This window comes from Larimichthys crocea, chromosome VII (assembly GCF_000972845.2).
Source record: "Larimichthys crocea isolate SSNF chromosome VII, L_crocea_2.0, whole genome shotgun sequence".
Classification (NCBI taxonomy): Eukaryota; Metazoa; Chordata; class Actinopteri; family Sciaenidae; genus Larimichthys; species Larimichthys crocea.
Window position 1 is genome coordinate 26,416,405 of NC_040017.1, and position 26,471 is coordinate 26,442,875.

The following is a 26,471-nucleotide window of genomic DNA, read 5'->3' on the forward strand; positions in this document are numbered from 1 at the left end:
CGGTAACATAAAGTACATACACATCCATCCATCTTTTTCCTTATCAGAGGAGTCTCTCCCATGATGGGCAGATATCCGTCGATAATAATCTCATATATATGTCAGTCAGGCTCGAGTGCGTAGTTTAGTTGTGTGCACACAGATTTCCTGTGATTCAGATAATCTGACTAAACTGTTCCTGGAATGCAGTTTTTAGAGTTATCCAGAATTTTAACCCTCAAACAGAGTCAGGATGGACCTCGCATTCCAGACGTGTCTTTACTCTCAAGGTCGGAAATTCAGTTTGGAGAGACACACACACACACACACACACACACACACACACACAGAGTCTACTTCTCTTCCTAACAGGGTAAATGACTTCATTCCTGACCCTGATGTTTCCGTTTTCAATGATACAGGTCGGGCTCTGTTTGTGTCGTCTTCCCTCCTGGCTCCGCAGTCTGAAGTGTTTCTGCAACGACACAGAACTATTTACAAAACCAGACAACTAAAGGGACAGTCTGCCAATAACCAGAGGCAGTAACTCATATTACAAAACCTGAACGTACTAAATCATCAGATTTCTCCTCCACAAAGCGTTGAAATGAGAACGACAAGGCTCAAAATAAATTTACAAATACCCCGAAATGTTCTGTGAAATGTGGATTTTATGTGTCTGTCTCAGTAGCAGAGGTATGTGATGGTCTGTCTCTCCTCTCTCCATGTGTGGAGTCGATGACGTCTCACAGATCCAAACTTGCGTCATGGTCTTGGTTTTATCTGAGGCATGTTTGTTATTATTACCGTACAGCAAAGTTACAGTAGGTTATCGTGTGGCGACGAACTCAGCTGAACCTTATCAAAACCATTAATTCTATGACGTTAACACCTCGACTTTGACTGGCAACTCTAAAACAAAATCTTTCCTGCATCTTTGTCTTGCGTATCACATCTCATATCGTTTTGTTTATTGTTCCTCTTTGCTCTGCGACGTTTAATCTATGCAGGTCAAGCTGTGATATTCAGAGTTTAGTTACCTGGATCAAAAGTTTCAACAGTGGAGTGTAGCAGGGAGAAAAGTACATCGTACTGTGTGTGTGTGTGTGTGTCCCATCGCATACCATGTGCAGAGTTTGTATATAAGGAGTGTGTGTGTGTGTGTGTGTGTGTGTGTGTGTGTGTGTGTGTGTGTGTGTGTGTGTTGACAGCCAGCATGATGTCTGCACGGCTGCCTTGACCTAATCTCCTCTGGCAGCAGATCAGACGCTGCTGTGTTGCACAGGTTGATATAGGCCTCTATTGTACACACACACACACACACACACACATATATTCCTATTACTTAATTTCTAATAAACCTTTTGAACCGCTTTCCAGCTGTGAGCGGCGGCCTCTAACCTTCAGCTGCAGTTCATCCCTGCAGTACTGTACTTTAAGCTCTTTGTACGAGTGCACAGGGAGAGCGATGGGAAGACGACAGAGGAAAAGGCCTGCATAAAAACACACTGTGAAAACGCGGACTCAGGACTCAGTGATGAACTAAGCCTTCAAAGCACAAAAACAGCCACTTGTACTGAGGGAGTGAGATTTCTAGGTTTAAGCTGACTGAAGCATGAAGAGTCACAGAGATAACAGTCCTGCAGTGAGGATTTGTATGCAGGCAGTGTGACAGGTGCGATGATGATCCATGCATTTAGTGTGTCTGGAAGCACCGAGGTGTTGAGACATGCGATTACTTTAAAGTTATAATAATAAAGCAGTGGTGAGACGGGAGGTGATAAAGGATGTCAGTGGGCAGCGGCAGCTGGAAACATCTGACTGTTCATATCAGGGTATGAAAGCGTGTCGAAGGTTCAGGGGTCGTCTATACAAAGTGCTTTAGAGAACATGGTAGCGATGTTTGCTGTGGGAACAATTAAAGGTGAGCACAGTCATCTTTGTAGGTAGGAGTCAGTGTAACGTTTCAAGGATTGGAAGATCTGGTCTTGCCTCTTTTTTACTTTCAAGGAACTGCAACAATAATCCAGACGTGATGAGATGAAAGCATGAGATAGTTGAGTATGAGTGATGAGATGTTGGAGGAAGCATGACTCTATTATCTTGGTGATCTGTTTGTCAAAGATCACACCCAAATTTCAGGTGGAGTGTTTGACGTTGGAGGACGGGTTCCTCGTGGTTTGAACTTATTGACCTGGAGGAAATTTTGTGACATGCAGAGACGTGAGAAAGTTTTTCCCGTGTCAGTACCAGTTATCAGAATATAAAGTTCCATATCGTCTGCATAACAGTGGAAATTAATGTTACACATGCGAATTATGTGACCCAGATATAAATAGAAAATAATATGGGAGGACCAAGACTTGACCCCTGGGGAACGCCATGAGAGAGCAGGAAGATGAGAACATCGTCGCTTTGAAGGATGTTTCACGAAATAATTATAAAAATCAGCAGTAGCAACAATAAATCTTGTAATAATAGTTTTAATTTATTTATGTTGTGCAGGAAGGCACTTGAGTTAAAGAGGACGAGGCGAGTGCGAGTCCATCCAACCGCTTCACTCTGCAGGTGTAACTCAACCTCTGTGACTGATTGAGTGTCATGACTCAGAAACAGGCCGAATATTTGAGCCTGTCAGCCGCTGCTAACTGACCTGGCAGTGTAAATGAACCTGCCAGGAGGACAAACACACATATTCTCACTCACACACGCACACGAAGAACAACAACCAACGCAGAGGTTGCGTGTGTGTGTGTGTGTGTGTGTGTGCAGCCGTCGCATGCAAACGCTGCGTGATAAACATCTGTGATTGACAGACGAGCCACATTTCTGGAGACAGACTGAGACAAAGATAACACAAACAAACCCATGTCACTGTGTGTGGACTGACACGACACCCCAACAACTCCCAAAAAGTGACTTTAACTCATTTTGTTCAACCCATTTCGTTCCCCAGGATCCTGCCCTACACACACACACACACACACACACACACACACACTGAGAGCTGATGTTAAGTAGCGATAAGGTTGATTGGCAATGATTTTGTCACTGGCATGTGGCCCCGCTGTTTTATCTGATGAGGAAGCGACATCGCTCCGTGTGGTGCTCATCGGTAACAGATGTGATCTCAGTAGTTTGATAGTGGAGCTCCGTGGCTGCAGGCTGACAAAGAGAGACACTCAATTTTGTTTTAATGATGTCAATTTTAGAAAATTAAAAAGGAGAAACTGAAGATAAAAAGTACTTTACTCAACTACCGTACTGATGTATGTTTCCTCGACTTCTTACTTTGCTTCTTCTCTTATTTCATAACATTTAAAACTAGAAATACGAGTAAAAGTTAACCCTTCACTCTGAGAACTTATCACACTTTAATTGGACTGGGGAATCATGATGTTGCAATGATTACTGTCACCTCACTACCTCCCCAGTCGGCTGGGGCCTTTCAGTTTGCATGTTCTCTCCGGGTACTCCAGCTTCCTCCCACAGTCCAAAGACATGAACCATAACAGGTTAATTGGTGACTCTAAATTGCCCGTAGGTGTGAACGTGAGCGTGACTGGTTTTTTGGTTCTGTGATAAACCGGCGATTTGTCCGACCCAATGTTAGCTGGAACTGTCTCCAGCCCCCATGAGGCTGATAAGGATATGCAGTTATAGCAAACGGATGGATGTTAACACAATGAATGCAGGACATGGTCTTCACATTTTCAATTTTAAATCAACAGACAGTGCCCGACCTGAACATTCAGCTTTACTGGCAGGACAAAGTGAAATGTGAAATATGGCGACTGAAACGCAAACACAACACACAGTCTTCAAACTTCCACTTGGATCAGGTCTGCTGGAGGAAGTTTCTCTGTTATGAATTTAGCAACAAACCCAAAGTACAAAAAGTAATTATGTTGAAATATTTCAGAGAATGAAGGGAAAGTCTTGCTGGTGTTCCTCAACGAGACAGCCGAGGCACTGTTTGATTGTTTCGATGTGGAATTCTAATGATGCAAACAATTTAAAGCAAAAACTGTTTACTTGACATGTACCTCCACTGAAACCATGGACGCAGTTATGTTAAATTTTAGGAAAGACAGTGAGGAATCAGTCACTCAAAGCACCAGTGTGAGGACGATTAAGCAGATGAGCCTCTTACAGTCAGATATCTGTGTGTGTGTGTGTGTGAGGTCAGATTACAGCAGAGCTGTTTCCCCTAACAAAGACAAGGTCAGCGCAGAAACGGCCTTACTTAGCCCTCTCGTGTGTGCACGTAAATGTCTGTATACAACCGGGTCAGCTGCTCTGTCCAAAGTCACTGTTCCACACCAGTGACCGTCACGTTATCACAGTTTCCTTTCAACTGTTTTGATGTGTGGTGACGGACTTTTCTAAGGCCTCTTGTGGGTAACACTGATGTGAACACTGATTGCACTGAGCTGCGTCACACGGCTCATTTTTGAAATCTTTTGAGCATCTTCGCGGTCCCCGAAGGATGATTTCTAATGTTTTTGATGAGCCAAGTGATCTTTCCTCTGGTCACTGTAAGATTGCAGGATTTATTAAGCACATTCCAGGACGTGATGATGTACGCTCACGCTCCTCAGAGAAACGAAACACTATCGTCGTCACGTTCAGGTCGCTGAACACATTGTGCTTTTCCGATGGATCTCTGTCCTTGTGTGACCTTCCATTAAGTCAAGTTATACACAAGACAACTGCTGGCCAGGTTCCCATAAAAATGTCCGTGGATGTTCTTGGAACTTTGTTGATTTTGGTGATCTTGGGGAATTTTCACTTTCACAGAGGATTCAGATGGTGAAAAACACCAACATCTGGTGGGTGTTAACGGCGGCAATAAGATTTAGCTGATAATATGATGATCTTTAATTCAAATTCAAGCTTTTCCGTGATAAATATCTCAGTGAAGCTGCCACATCCAGACTGAAAAGGCTTATTTCTAAAATCGATCAATCTAGGAGGAATGAGAAGAAGCTGAAACATAGAAAAAAACTCTGGAGGAAGGCGGGTCGCAGAGCTTAAGAACATTTTAAAGTCAAGTGATTGGAAGCATGTGTGGATTCATATCAGCCATATGCAAAAATATCAAGGCGGTCCAAGATGTATAAACAGGAGCAGAGCTCCGGGTGGAGAAGGTGGAACAGAAAGTGAGCTCCCATCCTGCCTCTCTCTCTCTCTGTGCATGCATGTTCAGGTCGTGTTCACATGGAGGCTTACATAATGCTTATCATATGTCCTGGACTTTGTTTGCACTCTATGCAAGGTCTTCCTGTGCCTGCACGGTGTGTCAGCATGTTCTGTGTTAGAAAGTCACCCAGATAGACTTCTGCTGCCTCGCTGTACTCGACGCTGCTCTCTTGTATCTCGGTCCATCTGTGCAGCCGAATATTAGAGGAAAAGGGTTCGGCTGTTCGGCTGTGTGTGTGTGTGTGTGTTGAGGGTGTGTTCCTTCCTGGCAGTTGTTAAATGGTTTGCTTTCACCGCGACAGGGATTTCATTCACTTCCCGAATAACCAAACCAAAATGCCTGAAAGCTGCAGATCTCCAGAGTGTCCCGACAAGAAATCGAAGTGCATTAAACGTAAATGAAATGAATCCAGGAAATGAGCCTGAAACACAAAGTTTGTTGCTTCACGTCTGACGAGGCGAGAGGGTGAAATGAAGTGAAGACGAGCTGCAGCCGTGACAGATTTTCTGTTTCTATTTCTGCATTTGTGGTATGAGAACTGGAGAATGTAAATTACTGCACAAAGAGTGTCATGTTGTAGTTTGAACTCATCACAAACTCTGCAGCCAGACATGATGCAGCTGATTTTAAATACGAGTTTACAGAGATACCTAGCTGCATTAATAAAGTATTTATCATCTTTACTCTGTCCTCTCTGTCTCCTGTATGTTTTATTTGTTTCCTTATTTTAGGTGTGTCATGGATGTAGATGTACTGAAACAAACACAAAAGTTATTTTCTTCTTTGTTCTGTCTTCTAGGACGTTTAGTCCGGAGAACATGGACGGTCTGTCGCCTCCCTGATGGTGAAGCTCTGTAAAGTCATTCCTGCATCCCGGAGGAGTTTTGTGTGTCATCAGCCTTGAGACACACCCACACACACATGCTGATGTTCAGCCTCTCCTTCTCACAGTGGACCTGGCAGACGTCTAATCTCTAAAAGATTGATGAGACCGTGTCCAGGCGCAAGAGGCCTGGCTCAGCGTCGATAAGGCAGCTTTCATTTCACCACGTTTTATCCCTCGCTCCTTCCTTTCTTCTCCTCTTTTCCTCGCGCTGAGGGACGCTGTGGTTGGCTTTGAAGCGTGAGAGAGGATTATGACACACCGAGCCCCTCGGGTGAGGTGTGTTTTAAACGGGAAACATGAAATGTCTCGGAAATGACAGTTCTGTTTTCTTCCGTTGCTCCATGTTAGACAGCCGTGTGGTAGCCGAGCCGGACGCCGGGGTCGGCATGTCACTGTCAAACTGCTGGAGCTGGAATATAGTGAAACTACAGAGAGACACCCAGAGCTGAGAGTAGCTGAACACGCATCACACACACACACACCTGCACACACAAACACACCCAGAGTGTTCCACACAGGACAATGTGCAACATCTCGTTCTGTAATGTGGACAGTAAGGTGGACCAGTTCTTCCAGCCCACACTCTACATCATAGTCATCGTTCTGGGGCTGCCCACTAACTGCATGGCCCTGTGGGCTGCCTACATGCAGGTGAGGAGGACGCGCACACACACACACACACACACACACACACACACACACACACTTTTCTATCAGCTGATGATTAACCATCTAATCATTTCAGTCTTGTATTTTCTGTTTGGTAGTTACAATTTTGATGAATATATCTCGTTCAGATGTACTTGACTTAAATGTTTTTGTACTGAGAGCACCTGAACCGGTCGGCACAGTCAGAAGACGTGTCGCAGTGTCCGGTTTGGTTTCTCGATTTGGTACCAAAAATATCAACAAACACACTTGATAACAAGTAACTATGGAGAGTTACAAATGTTAGTGATGTGTAGTAAATGATAAATGATAACAGGTAACGTGATTATGTTTTCACTGTGTAACGAGACACGCCTGACACGACTCGTTACATACAGTCAACAGAGCTGGGCAGATTTTCCCAGACAGCATTTCCCACAGAGCGTCCGTTTGCTTTGGCAGCGGCACGACGGATTGTTATTGACTTTTCATTCAAGCGAGTTCACTAACTCATAAAGCACAAACATGAGAAAAAGGGAGTGACAGCTGAACTTATTTTAAGTTTATTGTTTCGCCTCTTGTCTCAGCATCTACGCTCTTGTTGTGATTTTGCTGAGAGTCACTTAATGACAACACCTGAGCTGAATCCAAAGCATGGAAATACTTGGGCGTACTTTTTATAGCAGGGCAGCTCTGCCTAAATATCAAGAGTGTAATATTAAAACTGCATGAGAAGCAGAGCTGTCTCCGAGGAGCTGGGTCTCAATCCGAGGGATGACAACTCAAATTAGAAAAGCTTAACACAGTGGACGAGCTGAACTGCTTCCTCTGAAATATCTCCCCACAACATTTTGCATTTCTTCCTTGTTTTGACATCCAGCAAAGCCGAACGATTTGCATCTGATCACATCACAACATCATCGTTTGCATTGCACAGATATGGAGTCTGTAATAAATAAACAAAGAAACGCGGCTAATAAAAAGGCCGTTGGCCTCAGTTACATCTGTTCTATGCAGCTGAAGAGAGCGTGATTATCTCACAGAACAGGAAGACCCAAACACGGCCAACTTGGATAACAGTCCAGGAAAAACAGGGAATGCATTACGGAGTTGTTTTCTTGTTGGCTCCTGATGGACAGATAGCTTTACTTGTTGCTAAAGAAACTAAGTGCAGGTAATTGTAGCTGCGCGGCTCGGAGCACCAGGAGAAGGTTCTCAGGTCCAACAACCCCATGCTGGTGGTGATGAACAGTGCTGCATCCAAACTGGAGCCTGGGGAGCAGACAGCAGAATCGGGCTCAGCAGCACTCAGTGGTCAGATAGTCTGTTAGAATAAATAAAAGTATGAAATAAAAGTCACCTGATGAAAGTTTGACTTGCTGAAGTCAAACGAACAAGTTTAAATCTTCATCCCTCTCTCATCGTGCCTCACCGATTCTCTCCTCCCGTCATCATTCCTCCCTCCAGGTCCGCCAACGCAATGAGCTCGGCATCTACTTGATCAACCTGTCAGTGGCCGACCTCCTCTACATCACCACTCTTCCTCTGTGGATTGACTACTTCCTACAGCACGATGACTGGATCCACGGTCAGGAGAGCTGCAAGCTGTTCGGCTTCATCTTCTACACCAACATCTACGTCAGCATCGCCTTTCTCTGCTGTATATCACTGGACAGGTACCTGGCTGTGGCATACCCTCTGCGCTTTGCCAAGGTGCGACGCATCAAAACAGGTACGCAGGGATGTGATGATGGCTCCTTTTTCTGAAATCATCCCTATAACAGATTCATGTAAAAACAACAGGTCCCCTTTAAATGTAATCTTTGACATTGACAACATTTGTTGGGAGGAGAAGTAAGTAAGTTTCCAGTATAACAGTCAGTACTTTCAAATCTGACCTCATCCTGTTTTTGCAGGATAAATATGTTGCATTTGACGATTAGTTCCCCAAATCGTGCTGCAGCTGAGCGCAGAGAGGATGTGTGTCTTCAAATCTGACATTCCCTGACAGGACAGGAAATTCAGTTTGTGCACAGATAAGATCACTTCCATGTGAAAATATGTTTTTATAAATGACTAATTAAATGAGGAAGTCTACTAAAGTCATTACTTAAAAAAAATGCAAGATCCCAGACTAACTAAGGATGGAAACAGGATCTTCATGAACTGATACAGGCCTGCTGTTTGGGGAGTGATTGCTCAGGGTGCTATGGTGTCACTCATCCAATGTTTTTCTCTCTTTTTCTGCAGCCGTCATGGTCAGCGCCATGGTGTGGATCATCGAGATCGTAGCCAACTCCGCTCCTCTCTTCCACGATGAGCTCTTCCAGGATCGGTTCAACCACACCTTCTGTTTTGAGAAGTATCCCATGCAGGACTGGGTGGCAGGCATGAACCTCTACAGGACATTTCTGGGGTTCCTCGCTCCATGGACAGCCATGCTTGTCGCCTACCGCGGGATCCTGGCAGCGGTGCGCTGCAACGTCTCCACAGAGCGTCAGGAAAAGGCCAAAATTCAGCGCCTGGCATTGAGCCTGATCCTGATTGTCTTGCTCTGCTTTGGACCGTACCACGTCCTCCTACTGGTGCGGAGTGTCATGTTTCTAAAAAAACCATGTGACTGCAGTTCAGAGGAGACCTTGTTTGCAGCGTACCATGTGTCGCTGGCGCTGACCAGCCTCAACTGTGTCGCAGACCCCATTCTGTACTGTTTTGTCAATGAGGGAGCGAGACACGACGTCGGCCGTGCTCTCTCGGCTTTGCTGTCGGCAGCTTGCCACAGAAGTTCTTCTTCCTCACCGTCGCACGCTGACATACTCAACGCTGGTTCAGTGACGATGGAAACGCCACTGTCAGCGAAGAAACAGCCTTGTGTTTATGCCGAAGGAGGCAAGACGAGTAGCTACAAGACAGAACTGGTGGCACTAAAGGAGGAGTGTCTCCAGATGACCATCCTCAGTGTTAAGAAGTGACCTCTACCTGGTGGTCCTCAGTGGATAGAGGAAGCTCCTAACACTGGCAGGGTCTGATGTCTTCTGGCCTGGCAGGCTGAAATCAGATGATTCATGGGGCTGTAGATGCCCGGGGTAATAGCTTCCACTAAATGGCACATTACCGAGCCGGAATGGGGATGAGATTGATGAAATAAACAAGACATACCGTCTGGAGACACAGTAGCAGCCTCTCTGAGATCGAAACAAAATTGTTGGGTGAACGAAAGATAGAGAGAGAGAGAGACTGCTATTGTTAGATCCTCGACACCAGCGAGGCAGAGAATGTTAAGTTTGGCGTGACATTGGTGGTGGTCGTAAATCGTTTGTACTGTGACCATTTTAGGACGTCTCAGACTCAGTCAGGCTCAGTTCTGTGTTGCTGATTTGGTTCTACTTTCATTACTTCAAGGATTCAGCCTCAGTGGATCATGAATGTCTGTACCAAATCTGCTGCCAACCCATCCAGTAAATGTTGAGATATTTCAGCCTGGACCAAAGTGTTGGACCGACCAGCTGACATCTCTACAGTCAATAAGGATCACAACTTGGATATTTGGACAGTTTCCAACTGTTCCAGAAGTTATTCACAATGCAGACGAACACGTTCTTGAATATTTAAGTGGAGTTATTTAAACAGACAACACTCTGCATGGCTGAGTATTGTTAGTGGTCTGAGTGGAGACACCTTTGCACACACCCAGCCGGACAAAGGGCGGATGTCGGAGGTTCGACACACAGATCACCACTTTGGAATATCTAAGTAAGAGATTGTAGATTACTGGTCGAAACATTTTTAATGCTTGTTGGAAATTGTTTTATTAGATTCTTGAAGGAAACAGTGAAGCCTTATGAAGTACCTCAGCTTGTAAACTGTGATAGCAACGAGGCTTAGAAAGCAAGTGTCTCTTATGCAATGTGAGCAGAAGTTTTCATTTTTACCACAGACGGCAAAAGTAACTCCAAAGACCAATGTATGACTTATTTCAACGACATTATGTGGAGCAGAAAAGCAGTGTCATAGCACAGAGAAACAGATGAGATTAAAATTAGATTGCATGCAGTAGTTGCCAATAATTATTAAAGTACGGGGACTTGCACGCTGGAGGTCTAAAATCTGATTTTAAATGCAAAGTTTTTCTGAAACCATCTCCAAACATCTGACCTGATCCTCCTCACATTCCTAATGCAGACGCCTTCTAACTTCAACTCCCGAACTTCCTGAATGATGCAAAGTACACTGTTGTTTTTTCATCACGCGCATTGCACAACAAAGTTTTCAGATCCAACCCTCGTTTTTCCTGAAATGACAAAGAGTTGTACATCCCTCCCTGACGCAAGCGACACTACTTACTAACGTAGTTTGCCACATTAGAGACATGTCAAAAGTGTGACGAGGAGATTAAGAAACACTGGAATGAAACAAAGCAGCGACGTAACACTGATTGTTTGATTTCAAAGTCATCGGCTAAAAATGTACAGCAAGCATGCCTCTCCTTTTGTACGTGAAGATGATTGTTCTTAATGTAACTATAGCCGACAATTATAATCAGCCAATGCTGGATCAGCTGCCATATTTTGCCATATGTTCAGAACTTTCTGAAGTCATGAAATCTGAAAAAAAAACAACGTTCACATGCTGCAAACATGAGTGATCTCCTGTTTCCTACCTGGCAGCTTGTTTTTACATTAAGTCCAACACAAAGTGACCAAACAAGCTTTTTTTTTTTTTAGCATTTACAGCTGCTGACGTCACAAACTTAACAGCAGCTTGTACGACAGAGCGCTGAATGCTGTACATAAAGAATGTGTGGGCGCAGCATCTTAAACCTTTCTCTCAGTTTGCTTTTTTAAATTTTATTTTGGTCGTAACATTTCAACAAAAAGTCCATTTACATACAGAATGATCTGCTGTATGTTCACATGTATGACGACAAACTCTCCCTGGCTCTGATAAGAGATTTTTTTAGGACATGTCTCATTTCCACTGGCCAACAATTACGTGTCAAAGATGAGAAATGTTTCAGAAAGTGTGCCGGTGCAGCAACACCATTTTTTATATAGTCTTGGCATGAGACCGTTCCTCTGCTGATGTTAAGGCAGATTTTTTTCAGCTGGTTAGTGTTGCCCTTAAATGTTGCTCTGTGTACCGTTGCTGTGGTCGTGCATCTGTATGTCATTCTGAGAGACGAGGTACCGGGCTTCATAACGTGTATTTGTTCATCAACAATGTCGGTGAGAAATAAATTATGCATACGAAACTTTGCATCCACGCGTGTGTGTTTGTTTGGATGATGGTGGATCATATTCTGTATTCAAATACACTGAGATCTTAAACATAAACAATCCTGTATCTGTGAGCTGGCGTTTGTGTTGTCGACAATCCAGGTCAGGGTAACTTAAACTAAGAGCTACAAATCACAGAAGAGCTGTGCATACTCCTGCAGCTCTGCAGGTATCCTGTGGTAACACATGAGAGAACAGGTCCGGGTCGCTGCCAGCGCAAAGTCACCTTCTTCACTGTGTCCTGTTCGAGACTCTCAATGACATGAAGGACACACTGTAGGATCTGTGCATGTGTGTGTGTGTATTTGCATGTGTTTCATTGAGCGTACTTGTCCATTTATCTTTGACAATGCGTGTGTGTGTCCTTTCCATTGTACATCAGAGTGAACCTTATATTTACGACCTGTCCTGATGGGGGTAGGAACATAACCACTGTGCTGCAAGACAGGACAGTGTGTCCGTGTAGGTGTGTGGATGTATGTAAAGGTGCTGCACATGTGTGTTTTTGTACATGTGTGTGTGTGTGTGAAAGAAAAAGAGGGAAAGGCTCACGCTCTCACGTGTCTTTATGTTCTTGAGAGGAGAGGAAGGACATAACCGGCTCTCTCTGAGGGAACATTGTCTCTCGCCCTCTATGCTTCACTGGTCTCCTCTGCTATAGGTCTATATATAGCAGCTCACCAGAGGCCCTGCTGTCATTACCAAAAGCTCACCTGATTATTAGAGTGATATATTATCAGGTAAGGACACAGAAACGCCGCTGGGCCATAAGGGATGATTGTGCTGTTATTTTCATGCAATATTAAGATTTATTTCTGGCCTGTGTACGCCTCAGCATCGCACGTAAAACTGGAGCAGTTGAGCTCTGCAGTATACAGCCAGGAGAAGAGTTACAGAGGATGGAGACCAGCAGTTAGGACAACAAACGCTTCTATTTAACCTGAATTCACAGATTTTTTTTGGCCACATGGGGGCAGCAGAAACGAGCAGAAGCAAGCTTTATAAAAAAAATGTGCAAGATTTTTATGTCCAAAAGTAACAAGTCAAATTATTTCATGTTCAAAGCTACAAGTGTAACAGCAACCTGATAAAACATGCACCAAGAAGACTCATCTACATGTTTTAAAGGTATAATATGTAACATTTACACATCGAATGCCCCCTACTATCAATACATGTCCATCTTTAGGCATCTGAAACTACTAGACCTGATGTTATATGTCTGTTGAGTTACATTATCCCAAATGTTTACAACAATGTTCAAACCCAGAGAAGTCCAGCATGTCATTATTCATGCATCTTCAATCCTTTACCTCGTCCGTGAACATGATTTGTGCCTGAGTCACATCCAAGCGACGAACTCTGGAGGCGGAAGAAGCGGTACATCCAACATGCCGACGTCCAGCGGTGCATATTTTCGTCTCCAAAACAGAGCATCAAAAAGGCTCTGTCCATTCTTTATACTGTCAGTGGTCACATCATATAGACCTTCGTCAGCAGTGTGACACTAGCAGAAACAGAAATCTTCTATTTCCTACAAAATGAACACCATTTTCAGTGTTATGCAGCGCTGGTAAGCTGCTTATGCCTCCTACAACTGTGACCAATGTGACCCAGAATCCATTTTTAAGATGCATGTTTTAATCAAATTAGTAACTCATTCAGTCGTATTTCCATCCTGGCAGAGGAAGCAGGTCACCAAGCATCCAAACAGCCCAGACAAATCTACGGCACAGTAAAAATAGACCAGCATTGTTTTTGGATGCAAACCATGCATCGTGAAATGTGCAGGAGTCCAGAACAAAAGCCTGAATTCCTGACCGACAAGCATGTGTGTTTTCTAAATGTTATCATGTTTGGAGAGGCGTCCTGGATCCTTGTGGGCTTATCAGAGTCTTGTTAGTGATAAAAAAAACATGTGAACCATCAGTTTGTGTGAAACAACCAGAGTGAGAATCACACTTAGGACACTGACACAAACTGAAATCAGGTGCAGCAGGTTCAAGTTTCCATCCCATGTGCAAAACATCTGAATCTAATCCAGCATAAACAGCCTCTTGGCATCCTGCACAGCTTTCTTTCCTCCTTCCCTTTATCATATTAACTCTCATATGTTCTCTGTATTGCATGGATAGGAGCTACACGTTTAATGTCTTTAATTGTCTTTATTGCGTTTATATTATTTTATAGTTTATGTTACTTTGCAGCAGAAATAACTTGCACGTGTGGGACATTAAAGACTCGACTGATGCTGAATAAAACTAGGAAACTTGGAAAGAGTCATTACTGTGACAACATGCATCTGTGAGCTTCATTGATAAATAAAGAGTAGAGTTAGTTGTGGTTTGATGAAGGTTAGATTAGGACTTCCAGCTCTGGCCGTGATGGTTGCATTGGTTTATCCAAGTCTGAGTCAGGCTGAGCTGCATGTGCACACCGGACTCTTTTCAGGAGCTTCTCAGTAGACTCCACCATATTTATTCAAATAGTCCACACCCTCATCATTCATATCTGGAGCGGCTGCTCATTTGAAATACAAATCATGGTTGATGAATTTAGGTTCTGGGATCCGTAGTGAGGTCAAAGAGGAGACAGAGAATTGCAAATGACATTCATGAGTCGTGCACGCTGAGACCTGATCGTGCTCCTCCGTTTTTAAGGTCAAGACATTTGCATGATTGTGGCGACATTAACGTGTGAGACTTTGGCTCGCTTATCCAACACAATAACCCAGAGCAACTCAAAGCTGTTAGCATGACCCATATCCACTTATCCATACAAAACATGGACCTAGTCTCCGTCTCTGAAGAGCTGTTGTGAAGCTCAGTGTGGTGGCTTTGGTCCTGCCTCTGCCGGCTCCACCTGATCTAAAGACGTGGATCGTCGGTGGAACTGAATGAAGCCACCTGTGATGGCACCCACCTGTCAATCAAAGCATCCACACTGTTAATTATGCATGTTTATGTGTCTGCTGTGAAGCTATCTCGGGATGTAGCTGCTTTATTTACGTGCTTCAGTTCCACCGTGGCCAGAATCTGCATGTCGAAGTGTCCATGGGCAAGATACTGAACCCTGAATTGCTCCTGAAGGCTGTGCCATCCATGTGTGAATGCTTATGAATGGTTAGCTCCTAGAAACTGATGCAGCAGTTGGCACCTTGCATGGCAGCCAATGCCATCAGTGTGTGAATGGGTGAATGAGTGGAGCTTTGAGTGGAGAAGGCACAGTCGATTCTTATTGTCTAAGTTACATGTGGTACACAGTCGGTCAGTGAAGTCTTTCCCAGAACGGCTCTGGAGTCTCGGCTGTTAAACACAGTTGATGTGGTTGCTGAGGAGAGACTGGAGTTCACAAAGGAACCAAACCAGAGAGCTGCAAACTGACAAATGTGGAAATGTGGATTAGATACGGACTGTAGCAAAGATTTAAGATGGAAGGGAATGAAAACAGAATTGTTGTGGTTGCCAAACTTACCATAAACCGCATTTATTTTGAGAAAAATCTTACTTTGCCATAAGTATATTACCAACAGCTGTTCAGGATGTTGGATTAGTCACTCATCACTATGACTGTTTCACAGAGCAGCACCAAGACAATAGAAACGGCAGATATTCCTGCGTCTGCAGATATTTTTAAAGAATGGATGCTTCAACGGAAAAATCCAAAGCCTTCATATTTTCTTGCTGATTGCAGCTATAAACGGACACGCCACGTCGCGGTGGAACTGCTTCAGTGAATTACAGTTTTCTCCCTCGGTATTGAGCGGTGAGTCACCGAGCGGCTACAATCTCAGTGATTCACAGGAGGAGGTGTCATGTCCTGTGTGTGTGTGTGTGTTCCATCTTTGTGAGGACCAAGTTAGGACATTTGGTCCAGTCCTGATGTCTTTAAACGGCTGTTGATAAGGTTATGCATCATGTCGATAAACTCTTGTTTTTATAGTGGGGGAATACTCACACCAAGGCGAGCCGTGAAGGTGCTCAAGACGAAATTAAGGATGTATCATGAATGTATGAAGTCCATGACCTCGTGTGTTAGATCGTGAGTGTGTGTATGTGCATTTATCGTACCGTGTGGGAACGCAGCGTGCCCATATGCAGGCCCGTGTGTCCGTACAGGTTCTCATGTGTCACATGTTGTTATTTGATAAGATAAGAGGTGAAGGGAAATGAAACAATGGCTGTTTTTGCTTAAACTTCATGAAGTCATAATGTTCTGTAAGCCTCAACGACTCCTCCGCCGCCTCGCTGCCTCTTTAACAATGAACCTGGTTAGAAGTGTTGATGGTAGATGACAAAGTTTTTGGACAATGTGGTGAGGAAAACCAACAAAAAGCACCTCAGCAGTGAACCAGTCGACGCTCCATACTGTGCGGACCGCCCTCCGGTTCTGAAGCCTGTGGATGGAGCCAGAAGGAGTTACTCCTGGACATTTGTGACTTTGTGTCTTTTAGGGCGAGAGGCACCTGGCTGCAGACCTCCACTGTCACGCACCTACCTCCACTGTCAGGCCCGGAAGTGATGACGTTTTTTGGGGGGTGGGGAGGTGGAGAGGACATTTTGAGAGGGTCATTTTCATTTTCAGATGAAAATGATTTTCAGATGCCTCACTGAGCAGGTTGGTCCGTTGCTGCGTTACGTTAATGCGTCCGCCATATTGGATGTGGCAGATCTGCCCGTAAACTAATAACAGGAAATGGACTGAACTTCATAAAGCGCCTTTCTACAAAGTTCTTCAAGTTAATGTCTCTTATACACCCATTCACACACACACTAATATATCTGGGAAACAAACAGGCACCAAAAACAACGTATGTAACTTTTAAAGTGATGATTATAAATGTTTACTCCTTATGTAAGCACCAAACCAACGTATGTATTTTTCTAATGCTGAGTGTTTACAGCTACTAATGTGTGTAACACTGTTACTGTGATGATAAATATTGAAATATTTATATTTAACATTTAATCAGTGTCTATAATAACCAGATCCTGAAATAGTTTACTATAAAAACAATATATACAATAGACCGGGAATTGAAAGATTGTATGTCATTGTTTACTAATTAATTCATTTGTGAGGAAAACAATTCAACTGGAAGTGCATTCACAAATTCACGATTTTATTTTGAAATGTGTCCCTTGCATTTCCGGGCCTGACAGTGGAGGTGCCTGACAGTGGAGGTCTGCAGCCAGCATCTCTTGTTTAGGGCGGCAGTAGATCAGTCTGTAGGGACTTGGCTTGGGAACCATCTCTCCACATTCGCATGTCTATTAAGCCGATGTCGACCTGCTCTGTATGGAAAGTGTCATGAGGTTAATCTGCAATAAAATTGAACTTTCTTCCTTTGAACCTGTGGTTGAAACTCATTGATTTAAAAGCAATGGTTAGACTGTTTGTTTGAATGTTTCAGGTGAATATATATATATATATTTATTTATGTGTGTTTTTATGGCCATGGTATAAAATTATCATGGAGCCAAACTAGCTTTAAAAAATCTTGATTTCCATCCAAAAGTGATAAATGTGTTTAAAAAATGACAAGAGCACCTTTCTCTCGTCAGGAAAAGTCCAATAAAAGCCATCGTGTTCATAACCACATTTACTTAATTATTCAGTCTGCGAGGACTTGGCGTTTTCTCGTCCTCGTCTTCTCTGGTGAAAGAGGAAATAAAACAAACACAGATATCCTTATGTGAGTGAGAATGAATTCATTGTTTCTTAATGTTTGTGATTGGCTTCCCCGTGACATTGTTATGTCATTATCTCAAGACACCCCATGACCTGGAAAACATATTTACCATCACATGACATGTGCGATATACAAACCACTGTCTCTCTGTTGACTGTGAGGATGAGAATAATTAACCTAATAAAGGAGGATGTGTGTGTGTGTGTGTGTGTGTGTGAGGACACAAGTGCAAGTGTTACTGCATGTACAGTATAACACACTACATTAAACTGAATCAGGCACTTTAAAAGTTGAAGTATGTCATCAGCTGGAGGGAAAGTGTTTATGTGTCAGAAGTGGCTCCTTCATATGGTTCTTAAACAACTTAAACATGTTGATGTGAAAACTCAACAGCAGAGCAGGAAGTGACCAATGAAAGTGATTCAAATACTTTTTAATTATATGAAACATTCATAGATTAATTTAAAATGTTTATTAATCCACAGCAGGAAGTGAAGTTGTGTGTCACTTTAAGAACGTGAGAATTTAGACCATTCAGCCCCGCCCACCTGAAGATCATTAAATATGCAAATGAGGAGCGCGCTGCTCACCTGTGTGTGTGTTGATTAGCCTGTTAGCTCGTCCGTCATCAGCCTGGTTCTGTTCACAATCAACGTCACGGACAAACTTCTGACCAGGTATGTTACGTCACACATCACCTGTAGTGCACGAGGTGGTCACAGCTGGTTTATTGATGGGAAGAGGCTTCACTCACGATATTTTCTGTGTGTGTGCTTGACTCTGAATGTTTGAGTCAAATCAAAGTTTTCAGTCGAGCTGAGTGTCACAGAGGTCTTTCTGCTGTTTGGTAAGTGTTTTTACAGTTCATGATTCTGGTTTGACTGATTATTCATTTAAAGCAGGCATGTCCAAAGTCCGGCCTGGGGTCTAATCACGGCCTGCTCATATTCCATGTAGCTGAAGCTTCATTTTTATAATATCTTATTTATGGCCTGCTAGGATTGTCAGATACTGCATGGCTGCAAGATTCTGCTTTTTTTTTTGGTTGACATAACGAAGCATCTGAAGTGTAGATTTGTTCCCGTCTGATTGGCTTAGCTTTGGTTACATTGTTACATCCTGCTGCTGCACAACAAATTGCCCCTCGGGGGTGATAAAGATTCCTTGACATTGCCATTATGGCCCTCTTTAAAAGAAGTTTGAACATTTAAAGGATAATAATTCAGATTTATTCAAACTCAGGTCGTATAGTTTCCTGATCTCTGCACTCAACTTGTTGGTTATAATTACTCCTAATTAGACAAAGTCAAACCACTGGAAATTTTGCGTCATACTTCATCTTCTGGTGATCCCAGTTCTCATCCAGCAGCCAGCGTCTCGGCCCTTTGGACAAAATCCCACATTTTGCTTTGTCATGTCTTCGTCACACCTCATTTAGCCGAGTAAACGAACAGTTTTATTCCAATGAGAGATCAGTTGTGACTCAGATCCATGTTAACCTGTGTTTATTTCCCAGATCGACCGAAACCCCTCGGCTGTTTTTTCGACTCAGCGCGGCGATCTGTCAAAGTGACGACGCATAAACAGTCTGTTGATATTTAACGTAAACACCATAACTTCGTGACTTCCAAAGAATTTCTGCAGTTCATAGACCTGTCATTTTTTAAGAAGTGTTGTGTCAGTGTCCCTGTGATGTCAGCGGGTCAGACCAGCAGCTGTGACGCAGTCGCTTCAGTTTTCTTGAGTTTACTCGAAATGCGTCCGACGCGCTCGCTGACCCCCGCAGATGTTTCCCGACAGTCCACTGAGCTGGTGGTCTGTTCCCGACTGTGAGTCCTCCTCTGATTGGTCGGGCTGAAGAGGAAATAATAAAATTAGCCCCCGAAGCTCAAATCCAGCCCACTTCCTGTTAACAGATGGTCCCCGTGGTGGTGACAGATGAGAGTCCAGCTGTGTCAGCACAGGGTGTGTGAATTTGGGAAGAGCAGGGCTGAGATTAGACATTGGGACAGGGACGAGGACTGAGGACTGAAGACTGGACAGACTGAGACATGTGTAGAGATGGGTGGAGGGATTAAAACTGGGATTGAGTCTGGAACTGGAAGCAGGTGCATGACTGACCTGGGGTATATTGGGACTGATGATTGGACAGAGAGAATTGAACCTGGAATCAGACTAAATGGGACTGGATCTCTGTCTGCAGAATGGGAAAGAAACACTGAGATTAAGACTAATCTAGTCCTCTAAAGATTAAGGGATTGTGACTTCTATAGTCTTGAATTAATTAGCTTTGGATTTAGATCAGTGGACTGGGTTGAAACTTGGAGAGGGACTATCCCTGACTGGATTAGATCTTTTTTTACAGAGAATGGAGCAGGACGTCAGAGACGAGACAGGAACGAGGGTTTTAGACTGGGACGGGTTCCTCGAGTGGAGGCCTGTGGTCGGGAAACAAAACATTCATCATCACAGATTAAACAATCTGATGATTTCACGAGTCGAGAGAGAGAGAGAGAATGATAAATGAAGTCATTTTTCAAGCAGGAACATGAAATGTTGCAGCTTTTCTTTGTCTGTTGATAAAATCTTTGAAGGTTTTAGGTGTTGGTCTGTTCAGAGACGTCTCAGGAAATCATTTTTTAAACCGAAAGATCAAGAAGATTAATGTAGAAAACAATGTAACCGTGGCTTTTGGTGAATTTAAATGACGTACACAATCTACATTTAATAAACAAATACTAATAATCATAATTATTTAAATAATAAACAGTAGCCAGTTCTTGTAGCTGTCATATTTTCAGAGCAGTAGTTTTAAAGAAATATAACTCGGTGTCTCTGTCACTCGTAACTTTGGGCTCCGGGTCGGGAGAAGTACGTAACGCTTTACGGCACTTTAAGTCACACAGCACCAACTATTTCACTGATTCTGGTGAAACTGGATCATATTTTATGGAGAAAATGTTTTCTGGTTTTCCCTCTGATGTCCTCCGGCTGCTCCGCCTCAACTCTCTGTGATTTACAGAGTTTCCTGATGGACAGTGAAGTAAACTGCTCCACAGGTGTTTTGGTCCAACAGTGGGAAAAAATCAGGTTTTCATGCCCAGAGCGCGAGGGCGAACAATTACAGTGACCAACAAAGCTTTCCATGTGGGCACAGGAGTATTGTTTTCATTGTTTTCCCTTCCTTTAATACACACACACACACACACACACACACACACACACACACACACAAAGTAGTGCCTGGGTGTGTCGTGTTTCCGTGTTGCCAATAGAAACTCCCATATTATTGTCCGGAAACATTGCTGAGTCACAGCTCTGCTAAAAATAGGATCTGATTGACTGACTGATTTATGTGAAGATGATTTCAGAACTTTTTTTTGTGTTGGATGGAAACATCGTAACTGTCCACAGGAGCCCGTGCTGCTCTGTGTGTTCGTAAGAAAGCTGCATGTTTGAAATGTTCTGTCACTAAAAAGGAACTTTTACTTTTATTATAATTCTGCAATGAAGACAAACAACCTCTAATGAACTCCAAACCTTCTGCAAAGAGGATTTTACTTATGTCTGATCCATGTAAACAGCATGAGGATCAGGGCTCTGTATGTGAGTGCTGTCTCGACATCTATATCTATAATAAAAGTAAAGACACAGAAGAAGTTTGCTCGGTGAGGTTTGGGTTCACAGGTTTGGAGCAGCTGTCAGACAGAACCTGTAGTTAGCTGCACAAACCTTCGAGCCGGCTCTAAATATACCTGAATGTCGGGTTTCATCTGCAGCCTGAAGTGATCGATGCTCACAGTTCTGGCCTCGGTGTAATGAAGCTTGGCTGCTCGGCTTGTTGCTATTGATTTTCATCATAGGTAAGAAAGGATGATAAGCTACGTTAGATGAGCGTTTATGATGGGATTTCCCCCGAGCCTGCCTCAGATGTTTAGTCTTTTTTTCCCACAAGGCATGCAAAGACAGGAAACATTCAGCGCTGCATGTTTAAACCGGCTGAATGTAGATTCTGCTGCCGAGAATCCTGCCCGACTACAGAAATTCATGAGTCACGAATTATATTACGAGCTTCCACGCTTCCTCACGGTCCCGTCCTCTCAGCCACTTAGCACCAACAATAAGTCAGTCTCATGTCGGAGCCTTGCAGAAGCTGAGGCTGAGGTTTTCATGGATCCAAACTTTGGACACAGACGTGATTCAGGTTTCTCTTTGGAAGCCGCCAGCAGCCGTTTCTGCTGTCGGGATCTGAACCTATGATACTTCCAGTGAGGAATGGAGTGAACCGTTTCACCTCTTTTTGTTTATGAGCAGCGGGTTCAGCCTGGAACAGTGTAAACCAGTGGGCACGGAGCAGAATGTCCAAAGTAAACAGCATCCGCTTGAGAAAACAATCATCGGCGAACGAGCCGGGCAGAATCCTCCTCGTCCTAATCGCTGTTTACAAACACAAGCTCCATTTTCTGTCTGTCTGTCTGCAGCCGTGGCTCCAGATTCACTGATCACTGGTTTATTTTCTGTTCACCATCATCTAATCACTAAACCAATAACCAGGCTTCTTTCCAGCAAGTGGTAATATTATATTGTCTGGCCCACAATGCTTTACACGCTCATGTTTGTGTTACTCTGTCAGTATTCAACATTTTGAGCCCTCTGAATCCTGATTTAAGAGATTCAAATTCGGCTTTTCTTCTTAAAATGTATTAATTTCAGTTGATGCTTCAGTTATGCAAAAGTTACGTCTTTAATTAATTTAAGAATAAACAAAATACAATCAAGATTATCCCAGAATTCTTCACTAACATAAATAACTTTACGAAAGCATCATTTTTCGATGCCTGAGCAGATTCATCCTGATTCTGTACATTTATATTGTCACAGAGACTCTTGGTTAACGTTGCCTGTGAGCGGAGAGACTCTGCGCTCCGTGTAAAACAGACGAGAGTTCAGTTTCTGTGGAGCAGCAGAAGAAAGGACGTTCTCACGGTACCCAGACTGGACCGACGCTGAACAAACAAACTGGAGCGGTAAAAGAATATCATCTACGTGACCGTCATGTTTACCTTCCCTCCACAAGATGGCCGACAGGCTTCATTACAGCACTTATGTAAGGGCGCCGCACGAGTCAGATTACAGCAGAGTTATGATTGTAATCTGATTACTCTGTCAGATTACAGATACAAAAAAGAACTCAAACTACTGCTGGACGATACTCTATTGAATCGTTATTTAAAGTCAGACTTCCTCTGCTGAGCTTTGACTCTCACACAAACTCTGTATCAACACTGAAGTTCAGTGTGAATCCTCAGAGGAACATGCATGGACTCAGTGAATGAACAGAGATCTGTATCTGATGGGAGTTTTTAAGGACATCTCTTTTGTTTGATGCGTGTCAGGCGGTGCCGTGCTCCACTGTTTGGATACATGAGGCACTGAAACTTGGACAAGAGCGCCATCCAGTGTATGAAGAACCACCTCACGTTAACTCAGCACACAATCTGACTGGATACAGACAGACACAGACAGACAGACAGACAGACAGACAGACAGACACTGGCTCAGGTGGAAGTTGGGCACTGGGTGGATTCCTGCCTCCTCCAGTCCAGTTGAAGTGTCTTTGAGCAAGATATAACACGTGAGGTTGGTGTTTAAATGTTTGTGTACAGGTGAGCTTAGGATCAGTGTGAGTGCTTTGTCTAGGATGCACTGTACCTGATGAACAGCTGCTGTGGCCATCTCTGTATGAATGAATAAATGAATGAATGAAGTGTCGGTCAGTCTTCACGTGTTGGTAGGAGTGATTAGAAGATGTACAGTGTGCTGTTGATGTAGTTTCTATTTTAATGACAATATTCAGATAAAATGATCATAAACCAGCTGAAATATCAGAAATACTTCACTTTAAAATTGTTTTTCTTTTCATTATGTTAATTAATGTTTCTGCAGCTGCTAACGACTTGATGAATAACTCAAGCTTAAGAGCTGCACATGGTGTGAGAGTATAAAAACCTTTAAAAACTTTATAAAACTGACACTGTCATGCACATTTCACACTGAGGACAGCTGCCTGCTGTAATATCTGCTGTGGTCATTGCTCCAGAGTTCAAGATGTTTCTGTCTTTTTAAATTAGACAATTATAAGATCATTTGATCACGTTGGATGATGATAACGTGACTGAAAACAGCTGATTATGTTTTTGACATGGTGACAGAATCTTTCTGACTTTCGACTCTGAGATTCGGGGCCTCACGTTAATGTTCGAGAAGGTAAAAACAAAAAGAGAAATTCTCCTTTTACGTTTCTGAAATGCTGCAGAAATATATTTAGTGTTGACCTGATCATTATACTTTGCTCACACGTGCAGTGGGTAGCATCGTCTACAGTAGCAGTGTTTAGATGATGCTGATGTCAACACAGAGCCAGCTCTCATCTCCTCGCTGGTTTCTTACATTTACGTTTCCCTGATGGGTTTCCAAGGTGCGCTGCACAGCTGTGGCTGCTCAGAGAAATGTGACGTAACTCTAAAGCTTCTATCGAAATTAGATCCTGAAAGCGGCTCTAATGTCACCACGGTGTCACCGAACAAAGGCGCTGATATCAAAAACAGAGAGCAGCACTCTTGACCAGATGTGCACAACAATGACTGTGATGGCAGCTGGCCAGACACACGAGCTCCTGCTCGTCATCAGCTGCTCTCGTGGGGGCAGATGGAAAAGTCTTTTTTTTTTTTTTTTAAAAATGGAAATATGTCCTCTTCTTTCCAATTTCATTTTGAAATAGTGGCTGTTTTTACCTGCCTCTTGGCTTCCTACCACAATTAATCAAGTGAAAGAACCCAAATCTGTGGACGTCGCAGTTCACTGCGCATGTTCGCTCACATCAGGCGCTCACAGGGAGAAAGAGATTCATATTTCGGGGTTGAAAGCTCGGATGATTTATAGGAGCTGATGTGATTTATCCTTTTTTCTCCCACTGCCTCTCTCTCTCTCTCTGTTACAAACTCGCATACAGTTAAATGAGGACTAGCCCAAGAGAGACCCGAGGGCTGATGTTGGCTCCATTTCACCTGCCAGATGTTTCTGGCAGAAAAGAAAATGTAAAATAATTATTTATACTGGTTTTAGATTTAATGAGGCAAAATTATCTTTAATGCAAATTTGTGTAGAAATTGGTATTTATGTGATTTTTGTGTAATTGAGTTTGTCACTGTGGTAAATGTGTTGAGCTGTACTCGAGTATTTGTTCTGATTACATTACTAGCCAAACATCAACAAGCTCAACCACAGCAGACATAGCAACCTCTCCTCTTCTCTTTTTAGCTTCCTCTGTCGATCATTATGTCCATAGAGACTGCTGAATCTGCGTATGTTGCCTGGCTCCGGTTCTGGCATGACATCGGCTCTGTGTCCTATCACACTACCCCCCCCACGCCCAGGTCCTGAAAACCCGGTGGTACAAACACTAACCCTCCCCCGGTGCTTTGAGTCCGCACAGCCCGGCTAACAAACAGAGTAACAGCAGCTACAGCTGGAAGAAGTTTACTTCACTGTCCATCATAAACTCTGTAAATCACAGAGAGTCAGAGGGAAAACCAAAAAACATTTTCTCCATAAAGTCTGATCCAGTTTCACCAAAACACATTTGGTGGCGTGTGACTCGTGGGTGATCGTACCCTGAGCACAAAGTCACCGTTACCTGATTTGAAGTCAGTGTAGCATCAACAGGATTAAAAATTATGTTAGTTTAAAGTTACACAGTGTTGTAGGATCCTGAAATATTTATTTTTCATACTCAGGCAGAGTGACACTTGGGATCGTAGCACCATTTTCCATCTAATCAATGTTATAGGTTTTTTAGGTTTTGACATTAAGTTTCAGTTTTGGCCCTCCAGCGGAAAAAGTTTGGTCACCACAGATTTAAACACTACAATTATGTTTTAGACAACTAGAGTGGCCAATAAAAAAATAAAAAAAAAGAGCGGAGCAAGCTTCACGGTCATTAAAACATCACGTTAACCTTTTTAAGAGATCAACGGTCAGCGCGTGGAATCCCAGGAATGATCCCACAACTGTGGAGACGCACAAAGAGGAGAACCACCTCTGTCACACTGTGTGTGTGTGTGTGTGTGTGTGTGTGTGTGTGTGTGTGGAGACACAAACGGCAGCATTTTAAAGACAGCATGCAGAACAGCGTGGATTTATGTGAAAGCTCATAAACCTCCACCAGAGGTGGTGTTTTTTTCACCCAGACGACCCCCCCACCCCCCAACATCTGTCCACAATTACCAACACATGATGCACTCACGTCCAAACTTCAACAGCAATTTGTCTGCTCGGTGTTTTGTGCAGTTATGGAGTTTGTGAATGGAACTGCTGCTGTTTTTATTCTGCAGTGAAATGCACTCACCTGTGACGTTCACAGAGACCTGAGTACATAAAGTATTGGTGTGGGTAGATTTTCTAATCTGGATGAACACGGAATCATTAAGACTTATCAGATACCGGGTGATGAAGAAGAACTGCTCCTCTTTCCTGTAAAGACAGCTGCTTTGGTACAGTAGTTTCTAAAAATACATTTGCTCTGATTGGAATAGTAATTGGCTCTTTTATAAACAACATGCAGTGTAATCCTCTTTGCTCTGTGACAGTCGCGTCACGTTTGTTTCACTCATAAATCTTTGGTCGGTTGACGCGATCGAGGTCAGCGGCTCCTTCCAATCTCACAGAGTGGTCGAGCCTCCTCGTCTGCATCGACTCTTCTATTGATTCCCGGGACAAAACTGGACG

At 43.4% G+C, this 26,471-nt stretch overlaps 1 protein-coding gene across 1 annotated transcript in view; it reads left to right on the plus strand.

The window, feature by feature from the left end:
- Positions 1–10,614, plus strand: part of gpr4 (G protein-coupled receptor 4) — a 34,607-nt gene extending 23,993 nt beyond the window's left edge. The window contains exons 2-4 of the mRNA XM_019271432.2: positions 5,982–6,719; positions 8,184–8,448; positions 8,967–10,614. Coding sequence (XP_019126977.1) covers positions 6,591–6,719; positions 8,184–8,448; positions 8,967–9,688 — 1,116 coding nt within the window. The 5' untranslated portion in view covers positions 5,982–6,590 and the 3' untranslated portion in view covers positions 9,689–10,614. The remainder of the gene's footprint in view (positions 1–5,981; positions 6,720–8,183; positions 8,449–8,966) is intronic.
- The last annotated feature ends 15,857 nt before the right edge of the window (positions 10,615–26,471 follow it).